This window comes from Bombus bifarius, unplaced genomic scaffold, assembly GCF_011952205.1.
Source record: "Bombus bifarius isolate JDL3187 unplaced genomic scaffold, Bbif_JDL3187 scf7180000008159, whole genome shotgun sequence".
Classification (NCBI taxonomy): Eukaryota; Metazoa; Arthropoda; class Insecta; order Hymenoptera; family Apidae; genus Bombus; species Bombus bifarius.
Window position 1 is genome coordinate 145,367 of NW_022884482.1, and position 19,614 is coordinate 164,980.

General features: G+C 44.5%; 2 protein-coding genes across 2 annotated transcripts; one reads left to right on the forward strand and one right to left on the reverse strand.

The window, feature by feature from the left end:
- Positions 1-3,139: 3,139 nt before the first annotated feature.
- Positions 3,140-6,298, reverse strand: LOC117208708. The gene has a single exon (XM_033449996.1). The coding sequence runs from the start codon at positions 6,296-6,298 to the stop codon at positions 3,140-3,142; it is 3,159 nt and encodes a 1,052-aa protein (XP_033305887.1).
- Positions 6,299-12,195: 5,897 nt separating this feature from the next.
- Positions 12,196-12,834, forward strand: LOC117208709 (putative uncharacterized protein AFDN-DT). Its single transcript, XM_033449997.1, has one exon. It carries the CDS (start codon positions 12,196-12,198, stop codon positions 12,832-12,834), a length of 639 nt encoding a protein of 212 aa, XP_033305888.1.
- Positions 12,835-19,614: the final 6,780 nt, after the last annotated feature.

Here is a 19,614-nt window from a genome sequence, read left to right on the forward strand (position 1 = left end):
TGTAGTAGGAGACGGCATGTCGGCTGGTAAGGTTTCATCCGTCTGTTGATCCAGAGACTCTTGAGCGGCTGTCTGATTCAAGGCGTCTGATGGCGTGGACTCAGATTGTTGCGATGCTGATGATGTGAGCGAGGTTGTCGTTGGGTCTCGGGTGGATGACACGTTGTGAGTGTCACGCGATGAGGTCCGCATGGGAAGCGTTTTCTGATTTAAGGCGTTTGGCAGCGTTGAATCAGATTGTTCATGTAGCGACGATGCTAGCGTGATTGTTGTCAAGTCGCGTTTAGGTGACACGTTGCGAGTGTGATGCGATGAGTTGCGAATAGGAAGAGTTTTCTGATTTAAGGCGCTCGGCAGCGTTGTATCAGATTGTTGTGATAATGAGGACGCGAACGTGGTTGTCGTCAAGGCGCGTGTAGGTGACACGCTGCTAGTATTGTGCAATGAATTGCGCGTGACTCGCGGCGAGGTCGGCGTTCGAGTCGATGCGATCTTCTCCGTCAGCGGAGTTTGAATAGCGTTGCGTGTTTTGTTTAAGTCATTGTTACTTCCCTTATCCGTAGGCCCTCGTGGCAAGTAATAGTCGTTCTCCGGTTCGTGGCGTGATGCAACCTTGGTCATGTGGCCCAAGTCCGGATACTCCTGAATGACCGCCCGATACGCTGTTTCGAACTGTTGATTTCGTCTGAATTGCTGCTGGAGAGAGGCGAGTCGTTTCATCGCCATTGCCATGGATGATCCGAGTGACGAGATTTTGTCGTTAAAGGGGAGTGCGACGATGTATCGCCCATCGCTGGTGCGTTGGACGTGATTTTGAAAATGCTCCTCACATCGTCGATTCGCCTCCGATAAGTGTTTTATCTGAGGTCCCTCGTCGAGTTCCCAAAAGCGGGTGAGGTCCGTCTCTAGTTCCGTTGTGGAGGCATGGAAGACCCTGGCAGGTCCTGGGGAAGGTGGGCTCCCACCGATGACCCACCCGAATCGCGTTTTTTGCAGGCGCAGATCGGGGCCGGTTGATGGGTTATTTGGATGGTATGACGGAGCTTTCCTTGTGCGTGGGGGCGTGATGGGAGGCGTCTGATTGCTCATTGGCGCGTCTGATCGATGTAGGAGCGTGTGATGGCGTTGATCACATAAGCGGCAAGAGCCAGAGGTGCAGTGTTGCAATTTGTGTCCTGGTAGCAGGCAATTCGTACACGCTGTGATTTCCTCGGCGGCTAGAATCCGTTCGTCGATCGTCTTCGTCCTAAAGGTGTTGCAGCGCCAAATTTTGTGTGGTCCATGGCAGATTGGACAGAGTGGCGGTGATCGTGACGTGACAAATGCCTGCCCTCGTGGTGGGCGTGTCGTTCTTGCAGGTTCTATGACCTGACAGCGATCGTTCAAGAATTGCAAGAAGTCCGGGAACGTGGGGAATGGTGTGGACCTGATCTTTTCCTTCCATATTGAATCGGTTTCCCGATCAAGGTTGGCGGTACATAGGTGCAAAAGCAGGGCATCTGCGGTTGGTTGTCCGATGGCGGCCAAGGCTTTGTAATGAGCTTCCAACTTGGTCGTGTAGGACTGCAAATCGCGATGTGCTATCCGTGGTGAGGAGGCTGCGTCAAATATCTCCTGCAAGTGTCTCTCGACAATTTTGGCTGGTCTGTTATACCGTCGTTCTAATATTTCCCAGGCGACTGCGTAGTTAGCTGCCGCATTGCTTAATGACGCGATCGCTAGAGCTGCCCCATGCTTTAGGCAAGAACGGAGATACATCAGTCGCTTGCAGTCGTCTATGCGGGGGTTATCGTGGACCGTGGAGCGAAATTGATCCGCGAACCCCGGCCAATCTTCGTAGGCTCCAGAAAAGGTGGGTAGCTGAATTCTAGGCAAATCGACGGGTTCCGGCAATGACATGTCCGATGGCTTTGTTGCAAGATTTGTGGTGGTTGGTTCTGCTTGCTTGTTTGCCTCCTCAAGGATGGCGGACGCCTGTCCGGCGATGGTGTAGAACTTCTGTTGTAGGTCAACCCGGTCCTTCAGTGTTTGACTCTCGTCTCTGTCGTCTAATTCGCATTGGCCCTTTTTGAACGATGCAAACTCTCCCTCTAAGTCTTGCAAATTACGCTGAATAGCATGCACGGGTGTCCCTTCCTCGTGATTGTTGAGCAATGTGCGAAACGCTTCTAATTCTTGTCTGAATCCTTCGCGTTTCCGCAGCAATTGCCGGACGCGCTCTTCCTGAGGGGGAGACATGAGGGATTTCGACAATTTGAGCGAGCTTACCTTGATGTTGCGTGGTAACTGGGGGTGCACTCTTTCACTGACACGTATCCGGCTCGAAGGACCAAAATGTTCCTTCACTCGCGGGGAGACACGATCGTGTAGAAGCGCATCAACAGGAGTCGTAAATTCCTGTTACGATTGTTCAATCGACGCCGCGAGATGATCGATCCCCTATTGCGTTTAGGCTAATAGAGGTGGTTGATTGAAGTGCACACTGCTGTAACGGGTTTTCAGTTGTGTTTTACTGAGATACTGTGTATACACTGCGTGGTGAATTAACAGCAACTGGGATACGGTTGGACTCGGTTGGAACGTAAGATCAGGGGATGAGAGGGCGAGAGCGTAAGCGCGAATCGTTGCTGCGAACTGAGACTTCCCGAGGTTGCTGACTGACTGACTGACTGACTGACTGGCTGCCTGACTGATTCACTGACTGACTCCCGCTTAGTTTTCCCCGAAGGAAAGCTTGATGCCGATTGGTCGTGACCCCGCTAAAGAAGCAGGACATGAGGAATTTCTCACCAGTGTCCGGGGTGATTTTATTGCTGGGGAAAACCAGTCGTTTCTACCCTATGTTTATGTGTTGGGTTTTCTCGTTCGGTGACTACCTGCCTTTTCCGAGCCTTTTTAATAGCCTAACAAACTCAAGGATTTTGCTAATCCGGACATAAACCGAAATGCTTCTAGACAACTAGATTGCTCGACACACATCTGGAAACAATTTAGCTAGAAGGTGACGTTTTATGGCCGGTCATTGAGTTTATTGGGGGTCTGGAAGCAGGTAGGTGGGCCGCTGGCCGCCAGGTAGCGTTGGCTGGGGTTCCGCTGCTCCATGCGACGCAACATCCTCCCCCCGTTGAGAGGGCACCGATCAAATTCTGCCTGTGGGTTCGATGGGGGTGTGCTCTGCCTCCTTCGAGGTCAGCGATTGTCCGGGCGCTTCTGGATCTGATTGGAATGGCAGCCGCTTGACGCCGCGGTCCAGGAGGTTCGATGAAGTCTGCACAGTCGCTGTTCGGATTACGCCATCGGCTCCGGGATGGACCTTGACTACCCGTCCCAAGGGCCAGCACGTCGAGGGAACGTTGTCTTCTCTGAGCAGGACGATTGCGCCTTCGTGTATGTTATGTCCACCCTTGGTCCATTTGCTGCGGTTGTTTAATTGGTTGAGGTACTCCTTGTGCCAGCGTTCCCAAAAATGCTGTTTCATCTTTTGGATATGCTGCCATCTGGAGAGTCGGTTGGAGGGAGTGTCCCTGAAATCTCGCTCACGCACACTCATTAGTGATTCACCGATGAGGAAGTGACCAGGAGTGAGAACGAGGAGATCCTTGGGATCCGTGGATATGGGTGTTAATGGTCGGGAGTTGAGGACGGCTTCGATCTCTATGATCAGTGTATTGAATTGCTCGAAAGTGAGCAATTCATGACCTGCGACGCGTCTGAAGTGATGCTTAAAGGATTTCACCGCTGCCTCCCATAGTCCCCCGAAGTGTGGAGACTGAGGGGGTATGAAGCGCCATTCTATGTGTTTGTCTGCGAGGAATGCTTGTACTTTTGAGTGGTGATCGTCCGAGTGTAGAAGGTCATACAGTTCCCGTAAGTCGTTCTTTGCCCCGACGAAATTTGTACCATTGTCCGAATGGATTGTCGAGCAAAACCCTCGCCGAGCGATGAATCTACGAAGAGCGGCGATAAAGGTTTCGCTCGTGAGATCGCCAACGAGCTCGATGTGTACCGCCTTCACGGCTAGGCATACGAAGATCGCAACGTACACCTTGACCTGTCGGCGGTTACGATCTCTTGTCTCCTTTATGTAGAAGGGTCCACAATAGTCCACGCCGACATTCGCGAATGGTCGAGACTCTGTCACTCGCGCTTCCGGCAAATCACCCATTATGTATTCTACTGACGGTGGATGGGCGCGGCAGCAGCGGACGCAGTTCTTGATCGTGCGCCAGACTTGACTTCGGCCGTCGACGGGCCAATATCGTTGTCTGACAGCGTACAACGTATCCTGTGTCCCGGAGTGCAGGTGAATCTGGTGTGTATGCTCGATAATCCGAGCTGTGACGGATGCTTTGGGTAGCAGTATTGGGTGTTTTTGACCGAAAGTCATCGACGAATGCCTGAGTCGACCCCCGACTCGCAGGATTCCTTTCTGGTCAATGAAAGGATTGAGTCGCGTGAGTTTCCTTGTTAACGCTGCGTTCCGGTTCATTCGGAGCGTACGGATTTCCTCGGGGAAATGGATGCCTTGTAATAGTATGATTAATTTGTCGTGAGCGATGTGTAATTCCGTTGCGGTCAAGGGTGTCATTCGGTTCTGTTTCTGCCTCCAACGGAGGCAACGAGCGACGATCCGAATTAGCTTAGGCCAGGAGGAGTACCGTTCCAACAGGCTGCAATCGGCGGGAGCCGCGGATAGACAAGTTGCCGTTTTTTGTTCTAACAACTCCGTTTGTGGTATTGGGGTCCAGGTCGGCCAGGAATCTTCCGATTGTTGGAGCCATTCTGGACCGTGCTGCCAAATGGTCGGGCGGAGAAATTCTTCGGGTGTTTGGCCTCGCGATATTAGATCCGCGGGATTGTCGTGGGTGGGGACATGACGCCAACTGCCGATGCTGGTTTTTCTTTGGATCTCGGAGACCCTGTTGGCGACAAACGTCTTGAGTGTGTGGGGTGACGTGGTTAGCCAGTGGAGAACGATGGCGGAGTCGGTCCAATAGACCATACGAGTGATGCTGTGTGATAAGGCTTGCTGTATGGTAGCCATCAGGGACGTAAGAAGGACGGCTCCGCTCAGCTCGAGCCGCGGAATGGTTTGGGATTTTAGCGGGGCTACCTTCGACTTCGCGGTTAGCAGCTGGGTCCGTACGCGGCCGTCCGGATTAACGGTTCGGAGATAGACGCATGCGCCGTAGGCCTTCTCGCTGGCGTCGCAAAAGCCGTGCATTTCGATCTCAGTTGCGGAGTCAATGATCGCCTTGCGTGGGAATGTAATATTGTTCAAGAGTGGCAATTGAGAATAATACCTGTCCCACTCTGAATGGAGATCTGATGGGAGAGATTCGTCCCACTTGACTTTCACTGCCCAGACTCGCTGAAGCAGGATTTTCGCGCGGACGATCACTGGCGCGAGCAGCCCCAGAGGATCGTAGATTCGAGCGATTACGGAGCTGATCGATCGCTTCGTAACGCGGGGAATGTCTGCCTTGGCGTCAACCGAATAAATGAGTGAATCATCGGAGGACTTCCAGAAGACCCCAAGTGTTTTTAAGGGTTGAGGCTCGCCCAGCTGTAGCTTCTGATTTATGTCCGGGTCAGATAGTCCGTTGAGTAGTGTCCGGTTGTTGGACGCCCATTTTCTGATTTTTAAACCGGCTAGTTGGAGGAGTTCGGTGAGTTCTGTGCGGATTGACAGCGCTTCGCCTATCGTATCCGCTCCGGTGAGAGCGTCGTCGACGTAAAAGTCCCGTAACAATACCGATGAAGCTCGCGGGAATCGGTGCCCTTCATCGCTTGCCAATTGTCTGAGACACCGGATGGCTAGATAGGGTGCTGCAGACAGTCCGAACGTGACGGTGTTGATCTGATATGTTTCCAACTCGCCGTCGGAATTGCGCCATAAAATTTGCTGAAATCTTCGATCGGCCGGACGCACGAGGAATTGTCGGTACATTTTCTCGACATCGCCGGTGAGGACGTACTGGTGAGATCGGAATCTCAAGAGGATATCGAACAAATCCTCTTGCAGCTTCGGACCTGTATAAAGGGTGTCGTTCAACGAGACGCCGGTGGTACTGGGTGCGGATCCGTCAAACACAACGCGAAGTTTTGTGGATGTGCTCGAGTCCTTAACGACGCCGTGGTGTGGCAAGTAATAGTCGTTCTCCGGTTCGTGGCGTGATGCAACCTTGGTCATGTGGCCCAAGTCCAGATACTCCTGAATGACCGCCCGATACGCTGTTTCGAACTGTTGATTTCGTCTGAATTGCTGCTGGAGAGAGGCGAGTCGTTTCATCGCCATTGCCTTGGATGATCCGAGTGACGAGATTTTGTCGTTAAAGGGGAGTGCGACGATGTATCGCCCATCGCTGGTGCGTTGGACGTGATTTTGAAAATGCTCCTCACATCGTCGATCCGCCTCCGATAAGTGTTTTATCTGAGGTCCCTCGTCGAGTTCCCAAAAGCGGGTGAGGTCCGTCTCTAGTTCCGTTGTGGAGGCATGGAAGACCCTGGCAGGTCCTGGGGAAGGTGGGCTCCCCCCGATGACCCACCCGAATCGCGTTTTTTGCAGGCGCAGATCGGGGCCGGTTGATGGGTTAAGATTTATCTGTCCGACACACAATGAGACAACGGTGGGCCCTGAGCCCAACAAAATATCAATCGGGGATAGGACATGGAATGCTGGATCGGCTAGCGGGACATTCTTAGGTATCGTGATTGCGGAACGATCTATGAATTGGTCTGGGATCAGTGTCGAGATTGTTGGGAGGATTAGGAACGTCAATGTGCGTCGGTAGGCTTGGTCAGAGGATGTGATCGTGGCTGTAATGTAACGCCTTGAAGTGACTGATAGGGTGTCAAGGGCTCCGATTGGCACCGAACACTGATATTGGGGAAGTTTTAATGAGTTTGCAAGCCGCTCAGTTATGAAATTCATAGTGGAACCGGTATCTAACAGGGCTCGACAGCGCACTGGTTGGATTTTGTGGTTTAGGATATTGACGCGTGCAGTGGTTAACAGGTCGTTGGATGGGGTTATGGTCCGTGAGTTGGTCTCCCTTGTTGCGCCTGCCCGTCTTAGTCATTGTCTGTTTTGTCGTTGCGAGTTGGATGATGGATTATTTGGATGGTATGACGGAGCTTTCCTTGTGCTTGGGGGCGTGGTGGGAGGCGTCTGATTGCTCATTGGCGCGTCTGATCGATGTAGGAGCGTGTGATGGCGTTGATCACATATGCGGCAAGAGCCAGAGGTGCAGTGTTGCAATTTGTGTCCTGGTAGCAGGCAATTCGTACACGCTGAGATTTCCTCGGCGGCTAGAATCCGTTCGTCGATCGTCTTCGTCCTAAAGGTGTTGCAGCGCCAAATTTTGTGTGGTCCATGGCAGATTGGACAGAGTGGCGGTGATCGTGACGTGACAAATGCCTGCCCTCGTGGTGGGCGTGTCGTTCTTGCAGGTTCTATGACCTGACAGCGATCGTTCAAGAATTGCAAGAAGTCCGGGAACGTGGGGAATGGTGTGGACCTTATCTTTTCCTTCCATATTGAATCGGTTTCCCGATCAAGGTTGGCGGTACATAGGTGCAAAAGCAGGGCATCTGCGGTTGGTTGTCCGATGGCGGCCAAGGCTTTGTAATGAGCTTCCAACTTGGTCGTGTAGGACTGCAAATCGCGATGTGCTATCCGTGATGAGGAGGCTGCGTCAAATATCTCCTGCAAGTGTCTCTCGACAATTTTGGCTGGTCTGTTATACCGTCGTTCTAATATTTCCCAGGCGACTGCGTAGTTAGCTGCCGCATTGCTTAATGACGCGATCGCTAGAGCTGCCCCATGCTTTAGGCAAGAACGGAGATACATCAGTCGCTTGCAGTCGTCTATGCGGGGGTTATCGTGGACCGTGGAGCGAAATTGATCCGCGAACCCCGGCCAATCTTCGTAGGCTCCAGAAAAGGTGGGTAGCTGAATTCTAGGCAAATCGACGGGTTCCGGCAATGACATGTCCGATGGCTTTGTTGCAAGATTTGTGGTGGTTGGTTCTGCTTGCTTGTTTGCCTCCTCAAGGATGGCGGACGCCTGTCCGGCGATGGTGTAGAACTTCTGTTGTAGGTCAACCCGGTCCTTCAGTGTTTGACCCTCGTCTCTGTCGTCTAATTCGCATTGGCCCTTTTTGAACGATGCAAACTCTCCCTCTAAGTCTTGCAAATTACGCTGAATAGCATGCACGGGTGTCCCTTCCTCGTGATTGTTGAGCAATGTGCGAAACGCTTCTAATTCTTGTCTGAATCCTTCGCGTTTCCGCAGCAATTGCCGGACGCGCTCTTCCTGAGGGGGAGCCATGAGGGATTTCGACAATTTGAGCGAGCTTACCTTGATGTTGCGTGGTAACTGGGGGTGCACTCTTTCACTGACACGTATCCGGCTCGAAGGACCAAAATGTTCTTTCACTCGCGGGGAGACACGATCGTGTAGAAGCGCATCAACAGGAGTCGTAAATTCCTGTTACGATTGTTCAATCGACGCCGCGAGATGATCGATCCCCTATTGCGTTTAGGCTAATAGAGGTGGTTAATTGAAGTGCACACTGCTGTAACGGGTTTTCAGTTGTGTTTTATTAAGACACTGTGTATACACTGAGTGGTGAATTAACAGCAACCGGGATACGGTTGGACTCGGTTAGAACGTAAGATCAGGGGATGAGAGGGCGAGAGCGTAAGCGCGAATCGTTGCTGCGAACTGAGACTTCCCGAGGTTGCTGACTGACTGACTGGCTGCCTGACTGACTCCCTCTTAGTTTTCCCCGAAGGAAAGCTTGATGCCGATTGGTCGTGACCCCGCTAAAGAAGCAGGACATGAGGAATTTCTCACCAGTGTCCGGGGTGATTTTATTGCTGGGGAAAACCAGTCGTTTCTATCCTATGTTTATGTGTTGGGTTTTCTCGTTCGGTGACTACCTGCCTTTTCCGAGCCTTTTTTAATAGCATAACAAACTCAAGGATTTTGCTAATCCGGACATAAACCGAAATGCTTCTAGACAACTAGATTGCTCGACACACATCTGGAAACAATTTAGCTAGAAGGTGACGTTTTATGGCCGGTCATTGAGTTTATTGGGGGTCTGGAAGCAGGTAGGTGGGCCGCTGGCCGCCAGGTAGCGTTGGCTGGGGTTCCGCTGCTCCATGCGACGCAACATCCTCCCCCCGTTGAGAGGGCACCGATCAAATTCTGCCTGTGGGTTCGATGGGGGTGTGCATGGGGCAGTTAGCACGTGCATGCTTTTTCAAAAAACGCCAGAAGAAACGTGAGGATATGGATGGAACATTCTAGATGGGCACGTCGAGAAGCTACTAGAAGGTTCTGTGCCACATGTGACGCCACACAGACACCCACACAGGTCACACTCATTACTGCATAGAGAGTGGGGCTCTAAACCTTTTCAAGGGCCATGGGTCACTAAGCCAGTTAGTCTGTGAATAACTAGCCAACTGTCTACATTCCAGAACGCACATTTATAATTCGTGTAACAATTGTTTAATAAATATCACATTATATTATTTCAAACACAAACATTGTGTTTTCCACAGATTATTAATCTTAATCCCAAGATTAAATTCTAACATTAATATGTATATAGGGACAGATATAAACGACGTATACGAAAAACTTAATCATATGAAAACAAATGTTATGTTTATCGAAAAAGTGTGTAACAACAAAAGCGAATCTTATAACGAAATAGTATCTCTGAATCGATGTATAGAAAAATTAGAAACCTTAGCATGCCAATTGCGACTTCTAACACACAATTACGCACTAACTAAGAGAGGATTGTTGAATATTGTTGGATATCTATATCGAAAAGTCTATTCGGAACCCTTGATACCGATGACTTGGACCTAATAAACACTAACATTAACAAATTATTTCAGGGCGGAAATGAGCTAAAAGCTATAGTTGCAAATCAAACCGCGCTCATACGCAAAGTTATAAAGTTCAACAACATTGAACTAATCGATGAAATAAGAATAAAATTTGACGAATATAGGATCAATACCACGAGAGAACAACTAATAACAAACTTTATAATCCAAGCCGGAAATGCAATTTATGATCTTCACTTTCAATTCGATGGAATATTCAACGTTATCCTTAGCTCTCAAATCATTGATCATGTGTTGTTTATCGAGAGTTATAAAAGAAGTATTAGGACATCGCGTTTGTAACACTGCATTAGAACCGAAATGAAAAAATTATCAATTCATTCTAGATGTATCAAGATTAACGGTATTCACTGTCAAGAGTAAAATTTTCTTTAAAATAACCATACCTTTGCTAACAGACTCGGCATGGGATATAATACGAGTATACCCCATACCGACTAAAATCTAAAGTTAACGTAACGTTTGAATATAAACTTAAAACGATTCCTTTTGAATACAGCACTAGAATAGACTACTTGTTGAACAAGATTGAGAGAACGCCTAGAATCTTTAGTCATATTCCAAAATATCGAAGTAATTTGAATCAAATGTATGATCACATCAATCAACTAACGTATTCTCATCGAACACACTCAAAATGGGGACTTTCAAAATCATGAGGACTTTCATTTCTACAGATATCAGGATACGTTGCCTTAGGATTGATAGGGATCTATCTTCTTAATAAATAGAATAGGAGCATTCGATCTATTGAAGAAATGTTTACCAACGAAATTATGTATCCACCTACTATGCTGTAAAACCAGAAACAACATTCAAAACATTGCGACACCCCTAAATAATTATATAGACATATCGCAGACACCACAAGCATCAATAAGACTCAGTAGCATAAAATACCACGGCGAAGGAGAAATAGAGATCGAGCCAGCCAGAGTCCAATTCCGCCGCTCGGTACTGAAAGAACATTAAGATTTTGGAGGACCAAAATCAATCTTGGTATTTTCATAGTTAAGGTCCTCCGAACCAAAAACAGCATCTTCTACTCCCAGTGTCCTTTACATTTTGTTTACTACGGAAGATACGGAAAGTTAGTTGTTAACGAAAAATACCGAACGAAAACTTTCTCTCAAGGGCGGCTAAGAACCTCTCTAGTCCACCAGGGTTCTTGTGCTCCAATCAAAAGCAATGTCTATTGCCCTCACTTTTCTAACTAAAATTGTACTTAACGAATCAGCTCATCTCGTGGCCTTAGACACACCCATCCCTAGCTTTCCTCCGCCACAACATCGTCACAAAAGACTGCTCAGTCTCTATCCTTAGAATAGTCAACACCTTTTAACCAGTTTCTACTCTTATACCGGTCGCGTATTTAGCGTATCAGTGTAACTAGGTTTTATATAAAGTTCTTGGTATTGTGTATTGTGATTTATGTGTGTTAATTCAGCGTATATTCCATTGTGATTGCTAAATTCAAAATAAAGTTCAATAGAGGTAAAATTGATAGTTGTATCACGACCCAGCTATTTTATTTTATCATCCAACCCTCAACTTTACGTGAAAAGATCACCGGCGATCTATCGGTTTCGTGATTTCTTATGTTTCTGACGCGACAGCTGCATCGCCAATAGTTTAAGGTAATAATAATTATCTTCGGTTTATAAACTACATAGAGAGTTAAGATCATATTTTTGTTAATAACCATATAACTAAATAAAATCGAGTAAATTACCAGTTATGAGACATTGAAATTATTTATTTATTCCTAGAAAACTTTAATCCTTCTCGCGCTAGTACTCTCTTGCCCATAGCAGCTAAGCCGAAACGTGGAGTTTCATAACCAGTCGCATTAGTACGCTAGTTAACGCTACTCCTACGGTCATATTAACGAATTAGAATATCAAGAATACGACAGTTTGAAAATTCAAAATAGTATTGCGCTTTAGAAAGGTGCGACAAGTTTTGAATCTATTCCATTTAGTCATTCGCTTTGTTTCGAAAGTAACGAGAGTCAAACTAATTGAAATAGTTTAACGACTATTCTTGGTGGCAGCAACTACCGTTTTGATTCAGGCGTCAATTTGAGAAAGCGAAAAACCGAAATCGAGAATAATAAATAACGGTTACGAATAGCGAAGGTCAAGACCGGATCGTAACAGTAAATAATGACTAGGAAAGATAACGAATAAATGGAATTTGTTAATAATAATAATAATAATAATAATAATAGCAATAGCGATAGCGATAGCGATAGCGATAGCGATGGCGATGGGCGATGGGCGATGGGCGATGGGCGATGGGCGATGGGCGATGGGCGATGGGCGATGGGCGATGGGCGATGGGCGATGGGCGATGGGCGATGGGCGATGGGCGATGGGCGATGGGCGATGGGCGATGGGCGATGGGCGATGGGCGATGGGCGATGGGCGATGGGCGATGGGCGATGGGCGATGGGCGATGGGCGATGGGCGATGGGCGATGGGCGATGGGCGATGGGATGGGCGATGGGCGATGGGCGATGGGCGATGGGCGATGGGCGATGGGCGATGGGCGATGGGCGATGGGCGATGGGCGATGGGCGATGGGCGATGGGCGATGGGCGATGGGCGATGGGCGATGGGCGATGGGCGATGGGCGATGGGCGATGGGCGATGGGCGATGGGCGATGGGCGATGGGCGATGGGCGATGGGCGATGGGCGATGGGCGATGGGCGATGGGCGATGGGCGATGGGCGATGGGCGATGGGCGATGGGCGATGGGCGATGGGCGATGGGCGATGGGCGATGGGCGATGGGCGATGGGCGATGGGCGATGGGCGATGGGCGATGGGCGATGGGCGATGGGCGATGGGCGATGGCGATGGCGATGGGCGATGGCGATGGCGATGGCGATGGCGATGACGATGACGATGACGATGACGATGACGATGACGATGATGATGGTGATGATGATTTTTATACCTTCATTATGCAGGTAATTCCTCAGGTTGTTGTTGACGTATTCCCTTCCTCGATCTGATCTTATTGCTTTAGGTACCTTATTTAATTGATTTTTCATTGATTGCACAAATTCTTTAATATGAATTCATGTTTTGTTTCCATCTGATATATTTTTGTGAATCTACTGAAATCATCAATTATGGTTAAAGCATACCGTTTCTTACCTGGAGTTGCAGTCTGCATTGGGCCACAAACATCTGTATGTATGAGATCCAGAATGCTACTCGTCCTTGTCGTTGATTCTTTAGGGAAAGGTTTTTTCGTCATTTTCCCTTTTATACAGCACTCGCAAATTTCCCTTATTCCGCAGTCCTTTATCTTTATCCCGGTCGCAAGGCCGTTTTCTAATTGCTTTATCGCGTTTATATTTCTATGCCCGAAACGCTTGTGCCAGGTATGTTGACAGCTTTCGTTGTGTTGCTTTTCTTTCGTTGTACATGCGCTTTCGATGGTCGGCAGAAGATATGAATTGCTTGAGGCTTTAGCGAATATTTCCACTACTCCATCTTTTACAATACGACAACCGTCATTCTCGAAGCTTACTTTATAGCCGTCACCCGTTAGTTTTTTCACCGAGAGTAGGTTTGAGCTTAGCTCAGGTATGTACAACACATTGTCAATATGCATGTTTGTTATCTTACCGTTACTTGGGTGCTTTATGATACCTGATCCTTTGCCCTTTATTTGGACTGCCCTAACTTCGTCTGCTAGTAGTACAAAACCCTTTTCATCTGGATTGAAGCTGCTGAAAAAGTTTCTGTCTGCCGTCATGTGGCTCGTGGCCCCTGAGTCAATAATCCATACATGCGTACGTCTTGTATCTTTATCACTCATTCCGAGGCAAAGTTCTTGGGAAATTTTCTCAGATGCTCTATGTTCTGTACTCACGAAAGCTTGCTGTTCTTCATCGGATCTATATTCCATTACCTTATTCACTTTATCCTTCTTTGTTTTCCATGTGGCGTATTTACGGCAATCCTTCTTCATGTGCCCGGGTTTTTTACAAAAGAAGCATTTCGTATTATTACTTCTACCATCACTTACTTTCATTACCGTCTCATTTTGGTCTGTTGTCCATCCTGAACCTCTGCGCTGCTTATATTCGTCGATGAGCTTTCCTTTGATGAATTCCATAGTGAGATCTGATTCCGGTCTACTTTCCAGGCTGCTAATTAGGGGACTGTATGACTCTGGTAGACTACGTAGAATCATTGCTACCGATATCTCCTCATCCAAGGGTTTTCCTAATGCTGTTAGCCGATCGAACATGTTCAACATTTCTGTTAAGTGTTCTTCCAAATTTCCGCCTTCAGCTAAGTTCATTCGACATATATCCTTGAGCAGAAATATTTTATTCGATAATGATGCTTTCTGATGATAGTTCTTTAGGGCCTCCCATGCTTGCTTCGCCGATCTTGCGCCCCGAATGTGAATAAACTGACTATCCTCGACAAGTAACCCTATTGTCGCACGAGCCTGATCGTCTTTATCTAGCCAATTTTGATCCATCTCGTCGGGCGCTGGAGTTGGATCTCTGATCACTGTCCAAACTCTATCTTTAATTAATAACAATTCTAGTTTATCTCTCCATGTCTCGTAATTGCTGCCGTTAAGTCTTTGAATCTCGAAACGTGCACTACCTGCCATTGTTATTTTGCTTTAGTCCGCACTTATACACTTATACACTTATATCTCACTGTAATACTTTATGTTAATTGTTTAATATTAACTTTAGTCACGAACTTATTTCAACACTAGCACATTGGGTCTGGGCCCATAACCTGTTAGAATTTAATCTTGGAATTAGGATTAATATTCTGTGGAAGACACAATGTTTATGTTGAAATAATATAATGTGATATTTATTAAACAATTATTTCGAGAGTTATAAATGTGCGTTCTAGAATGTAGACAGTTGGCTAGTTATTCACAGACTAACTGCCTTAGTGACCTGTGGCGCTTGTAAAGATTTTGAACCCCCACTCTCTATAATGAGTGTGACCTGAGTAGATGTCTCTGTAACGTCACGTGCCACGGAACTTTCTAGCAGCTTCTCGATACAAAGCGCTACGCTGTCAAGGTGCGACACCGACGTGCCCAATGTTCCATCCATATCCTTACGTTTCTTCCGCCGAGTTCTCGGAAGAGCATGCACGCGCCAGCCGTCGCGGTACATCTAACGAACGTACGCTAGTGGGGATGGCGCTGGGCAACGAATGGAAGAATCTGTACGATCAAACACTCTATCCGCATGCGACTGATATCGTTGTATTCCAACAATAATAATAATATAACGGACTTACTATAGCTCCATAGTAAAGAATTTACGAAGTTTTGTCTTGTTTTGTCAAGAATAAGTTTCCTTGAATATCATAAAATGCATTTACCTTAAATTTCTGGCAACGAAAATTCTTGAATTCTGGAATGAAAAACTTCGAAAAACAACCAATATTAAGAGAAATGGGAATAAGGGAAGGATTGTATATACAAGGAAAGAGTGCACTTAGAAAAATCAAAATAATTGAAAATATAATTAAAAGGTGAGAAGAAAATGTCGCCCGAAAATTGTATATTATTTATTTAGTAATACATTTTATTTATTTATATTATATATATCTATGGTAGATTCAGAAGCCAATTAGTGTAAGCCCAACTTCTCTGAAAAGGAGTTACGCAGCTCCAAAAATAATTTATTGTTAAAAATTGATAAAATAATTAAGTCGCTATTTTCATACATATATAATTGATTACGGCATAGACCACGAAATTACTAAGTACAATTCCGAGCATAAGCCTAAACAATGAGAATCATTTCGAAGTCGTGACAAGTCCAAGCATTATCGTTTGTTATGTAAAAAATAATTGTACGCTGCTTAACTGAAACATTAAGCAAAAATGGTGAAAATACGTATATTTCAGGAAATTGCCTTTTTTCTCCTAGTGAATGTGAATATTTATCTAATGCGCAAAATTTATCTGATTGCGATAATGGTGAACGAGACGAAAGTCAAAAAAAAGAATTGTTACAAGAAAATTCTGCTGAATGATTTTCCACTTTATGAGATCAACGGTTCATCATCGATGTTTTTCAAAACTCTACAGGAGCGTACAGGAGCAAAACTTATACAGGAGCGTTATGTGTATTTTATGTTTTTCTTTATTATAACCATTTTTGAACTTCATGATTCATGGTATACTTAAACTTTAAAGTTGACAGTTATATTTTAGAAAAAGATTAAATAGAGGATTATTTCCTTTACAGATTTACAAAAACTTTTGTACGAAGATCCGGGCTTGCCAGTGCTCCTTCGAGTCGACTTGACAAAAATCGAACGACTAGCACAAACAATTAGCGACCGCTTATTTTCCATAACTCGGAATACAGTTATGGACATTAGGACGAAATTGATACCGGAGAAAATACAAAAGTTATGTAGTTCAATACGACAAGATTTCTACAGGTTTACTATATGTTATGTATATAGAAACCAAAAATGTAATAAAAATAGAAAGCGACCTAAAATAAGAAGATTAAATATATTTGTTTTCATGACTTACCTTTATATGTAGAATAATTTCCTGTCCGGTTACTGCATTACCCCATCTATCATTGAACAAATTTTTAGGTTACAATTATTTACACAAAGCTAATACACGTACGAATATCTTTTCATTTTATAAACGTTTATGTATAAAATATTTAATCAATCTCTTTTTATAGAAACTTAATAAAATAATTTTCTAGATAGAATAATTAAAGCTATCAGTAAATTTCTATACAACGCGCACTGTACTGCGTCCCGCATACGAATGACGAGTGAACGATATCGAACTCTACAGCGACCGCTTATATAGTGACGACGACGGATTAGTATTGCTGAGTGATTGGCTACGCTTCGAGCTTATAGGCGATACCTGTACGCGATCACTGCGTAGAAATCATTTCGTGGCATGCTCCCTTCCCCCCATCCACCTTCACCAGCCGATCACTCAGCCCCACAGGAACTAAAAGTAGGTTGCCGATCTGTTCTGTTTTGCGATCAAGTTTTCATGACAGAAAAAGAAAGGAAAGACAATATCGTATAAAAGTACCGCTTTTGAGAGGCTTAAATTAAATTACAAACTGTAATATTAAAAATATAAACCCAACACAAAATATGGTATGGCTACGTCGTATCATCCCGTAACGGTACTTTTGCCAAAACCACTTTTAAATAGAAATTCATTGTTTATTACACATATGCAATTACATTACATATTATGTTTATTACATTATGCAAAAAATATATGAATACACATATGCAATTTATAGTTTTCTTGGCAATAAACATTATATACAGGGTGGTTGGTAACTGGTGGTACAAGCCTTATTCTATATTTTTGACTTCTTTTTTCACGTAGAATCACTCCCTTTCCGCTTGTACCAGCAGTTACCAACCACCCTGTATATATGTAAATTCCATAGAATTTAGAACACCAACTGACGGTTTGAGTTTCCCTATGTTTACTGGGAGTCGGTCGAACGATATAAATAGAGAAGGACGGGGAGATAGGATAGAGAATAAAACAGGACTTCGAGAAGAGAAGATTGAACAAAGTAAAAAAGCAAATTAAGAGCTAGAAGGAGAAAGAGAAGAGGGATTAGAAGCGGAGAGTTTTGAGGAGATACGGAAGAAGACATAGCAAATCGATTCTTGAGTTTTCACGAATCAATCGTCTGATTTCCAAAAATATTACAACATTAGGTATATATATACATACTTCGTGGCATGCTTGTAAAATTTAGACATGATTCTTTTGTTAGGTTTTTATAATTGTATCACAATTTTAAGATTAATTAAACGAATATTTAATAATGATTTTAATAACGAAAATAACGATTATTATACTGCGAATTTTTATACTAATACAGTATGTTAGAATATGTGAAACATAACGTCCGGTCAAACAACATCAACAAACGAAAGACAATTTTGTACGAAGAAAAACAAGAACGATATAAAGAATAACAGGCTTTGTTTTCGAGAAAATTGATCTTGGAAATCTGTTTGGAACATGTAAATTTGGTTAGTTACCGACTAAGCAGACAGAAGTTATTCTACGTGCAAAAATAAGAGAAAAATGTGGAATAAAGTCTTTCCGTATAATGCTTCATTTTTAAGAAAAACGAATTTTTTCGTGCTCAGTTGATAACACTGTTCGTAACTAATTTTGCAACTTTCAATAGGCGATTCTTGTAGACTTTTGCGAGCTATACTTGAATTTGCAAACCGTTTTTTCCTATAACTCACAATTTTTGAAAACATCATTTTTAAAGAGAATTGCAAATTTTCAACTTTGGAAATATTTTGTGTTCTTATAATAGCAGCTATTGAGTTGCGGTTGAGACGAAAAAATTCTGTGGACTCTCCCGAATAAAATATGTATTGTTATTGCATTATGAACATTTAAACGTATTTAAATAATGATTAAAGTGAGAAGGTATCTCATACGCAACATTTCTTCTCACATTTCTCAGTTTATTGAAAAAACTAAAGGTCTAAGAGAAAATCTAACTATAATACGCGATACAAGAAACATTTCTGCTAAGGCAAGCATCATCTACCGTATTTCGTTTGCGACATAGAAGCACAACTCACGATGTTTTGTCCGCCATTCGATAGAACGGAACCGCTGAACACAAACAGTTTTACTTCCATCAAAAGTAATAACATTATCAAGATTTTTGGATTTCTTATATCGCTGCATGGCATTGATGATGACACAACAAAAAGAATTTTGAATTTGCTTCTATTGAATAGCAAATCTACATTATGCTTTTCTTTCTATCATATGAAACGGTAAATTTAAAATTCCGCCAGTTTTGCGCCACAGGACAAAATTATTACGTATCGCCCAGACCTTAGTTTCACAATATTTTCATTTCTTCAGTTGTTTACGGCACTATAAGTGGAAGGTCGTACTGCTTTCGCGAATAATGGTATATCTTGTGTTTAGTCAGCCTTATAATGTTGTTGAAATGACTCGTTGAAAATCTCTTCGTAAATTTTAAAAAATCTCTCCTCTAAAATTTACCATTTTGTGAATTGCACCACTATCAATGCCAAGCAGCAATGTATGGCTTGAATATCTTTCTGTTTCTGCTTTATCGATTGAAAAATATTTACTGAAAAATATTCCGTCAATTTTGGAAATTAATTTTAAACTCTTCTTTCTCATTTATTTAAAAATTCCCTTTTTCGAGCTCTGCATTCAAATCTCTTCAAAGCTTTGAAATTTCATAAATAATAATTTGTGAATCATACACTTGTAAATAATAATTTGTCACGACACTCGTAGTTTTCTGACAGTTCTGAGGTAAGTACGAAGGATCATAGTCCTTTTATCAGAAGTTCGTAGTGCTTAATGCTTGATTTGATTAGGATTCCGGTGCCGCCGTGGGCCTTTCCGCTAGTGTGTTGGCTATGGTAGAATTTATAACCGTTTATATTCAGGTAGTTCTTGTCGGTGAAGTGGGTTTCCGATACGAGTATAACGTCCATTTGCTGGTGTTTTAGGAAGAGTTCTAGTTCAAATTTGTATTGCGCTAGACCGTTGGCATTCCAAGGAGCTATGCGTCTTGGTTTTATTTTGCGTCGGGGCGTATTAATTTATCCATGATGAGTGTTAATAGCGATAGCA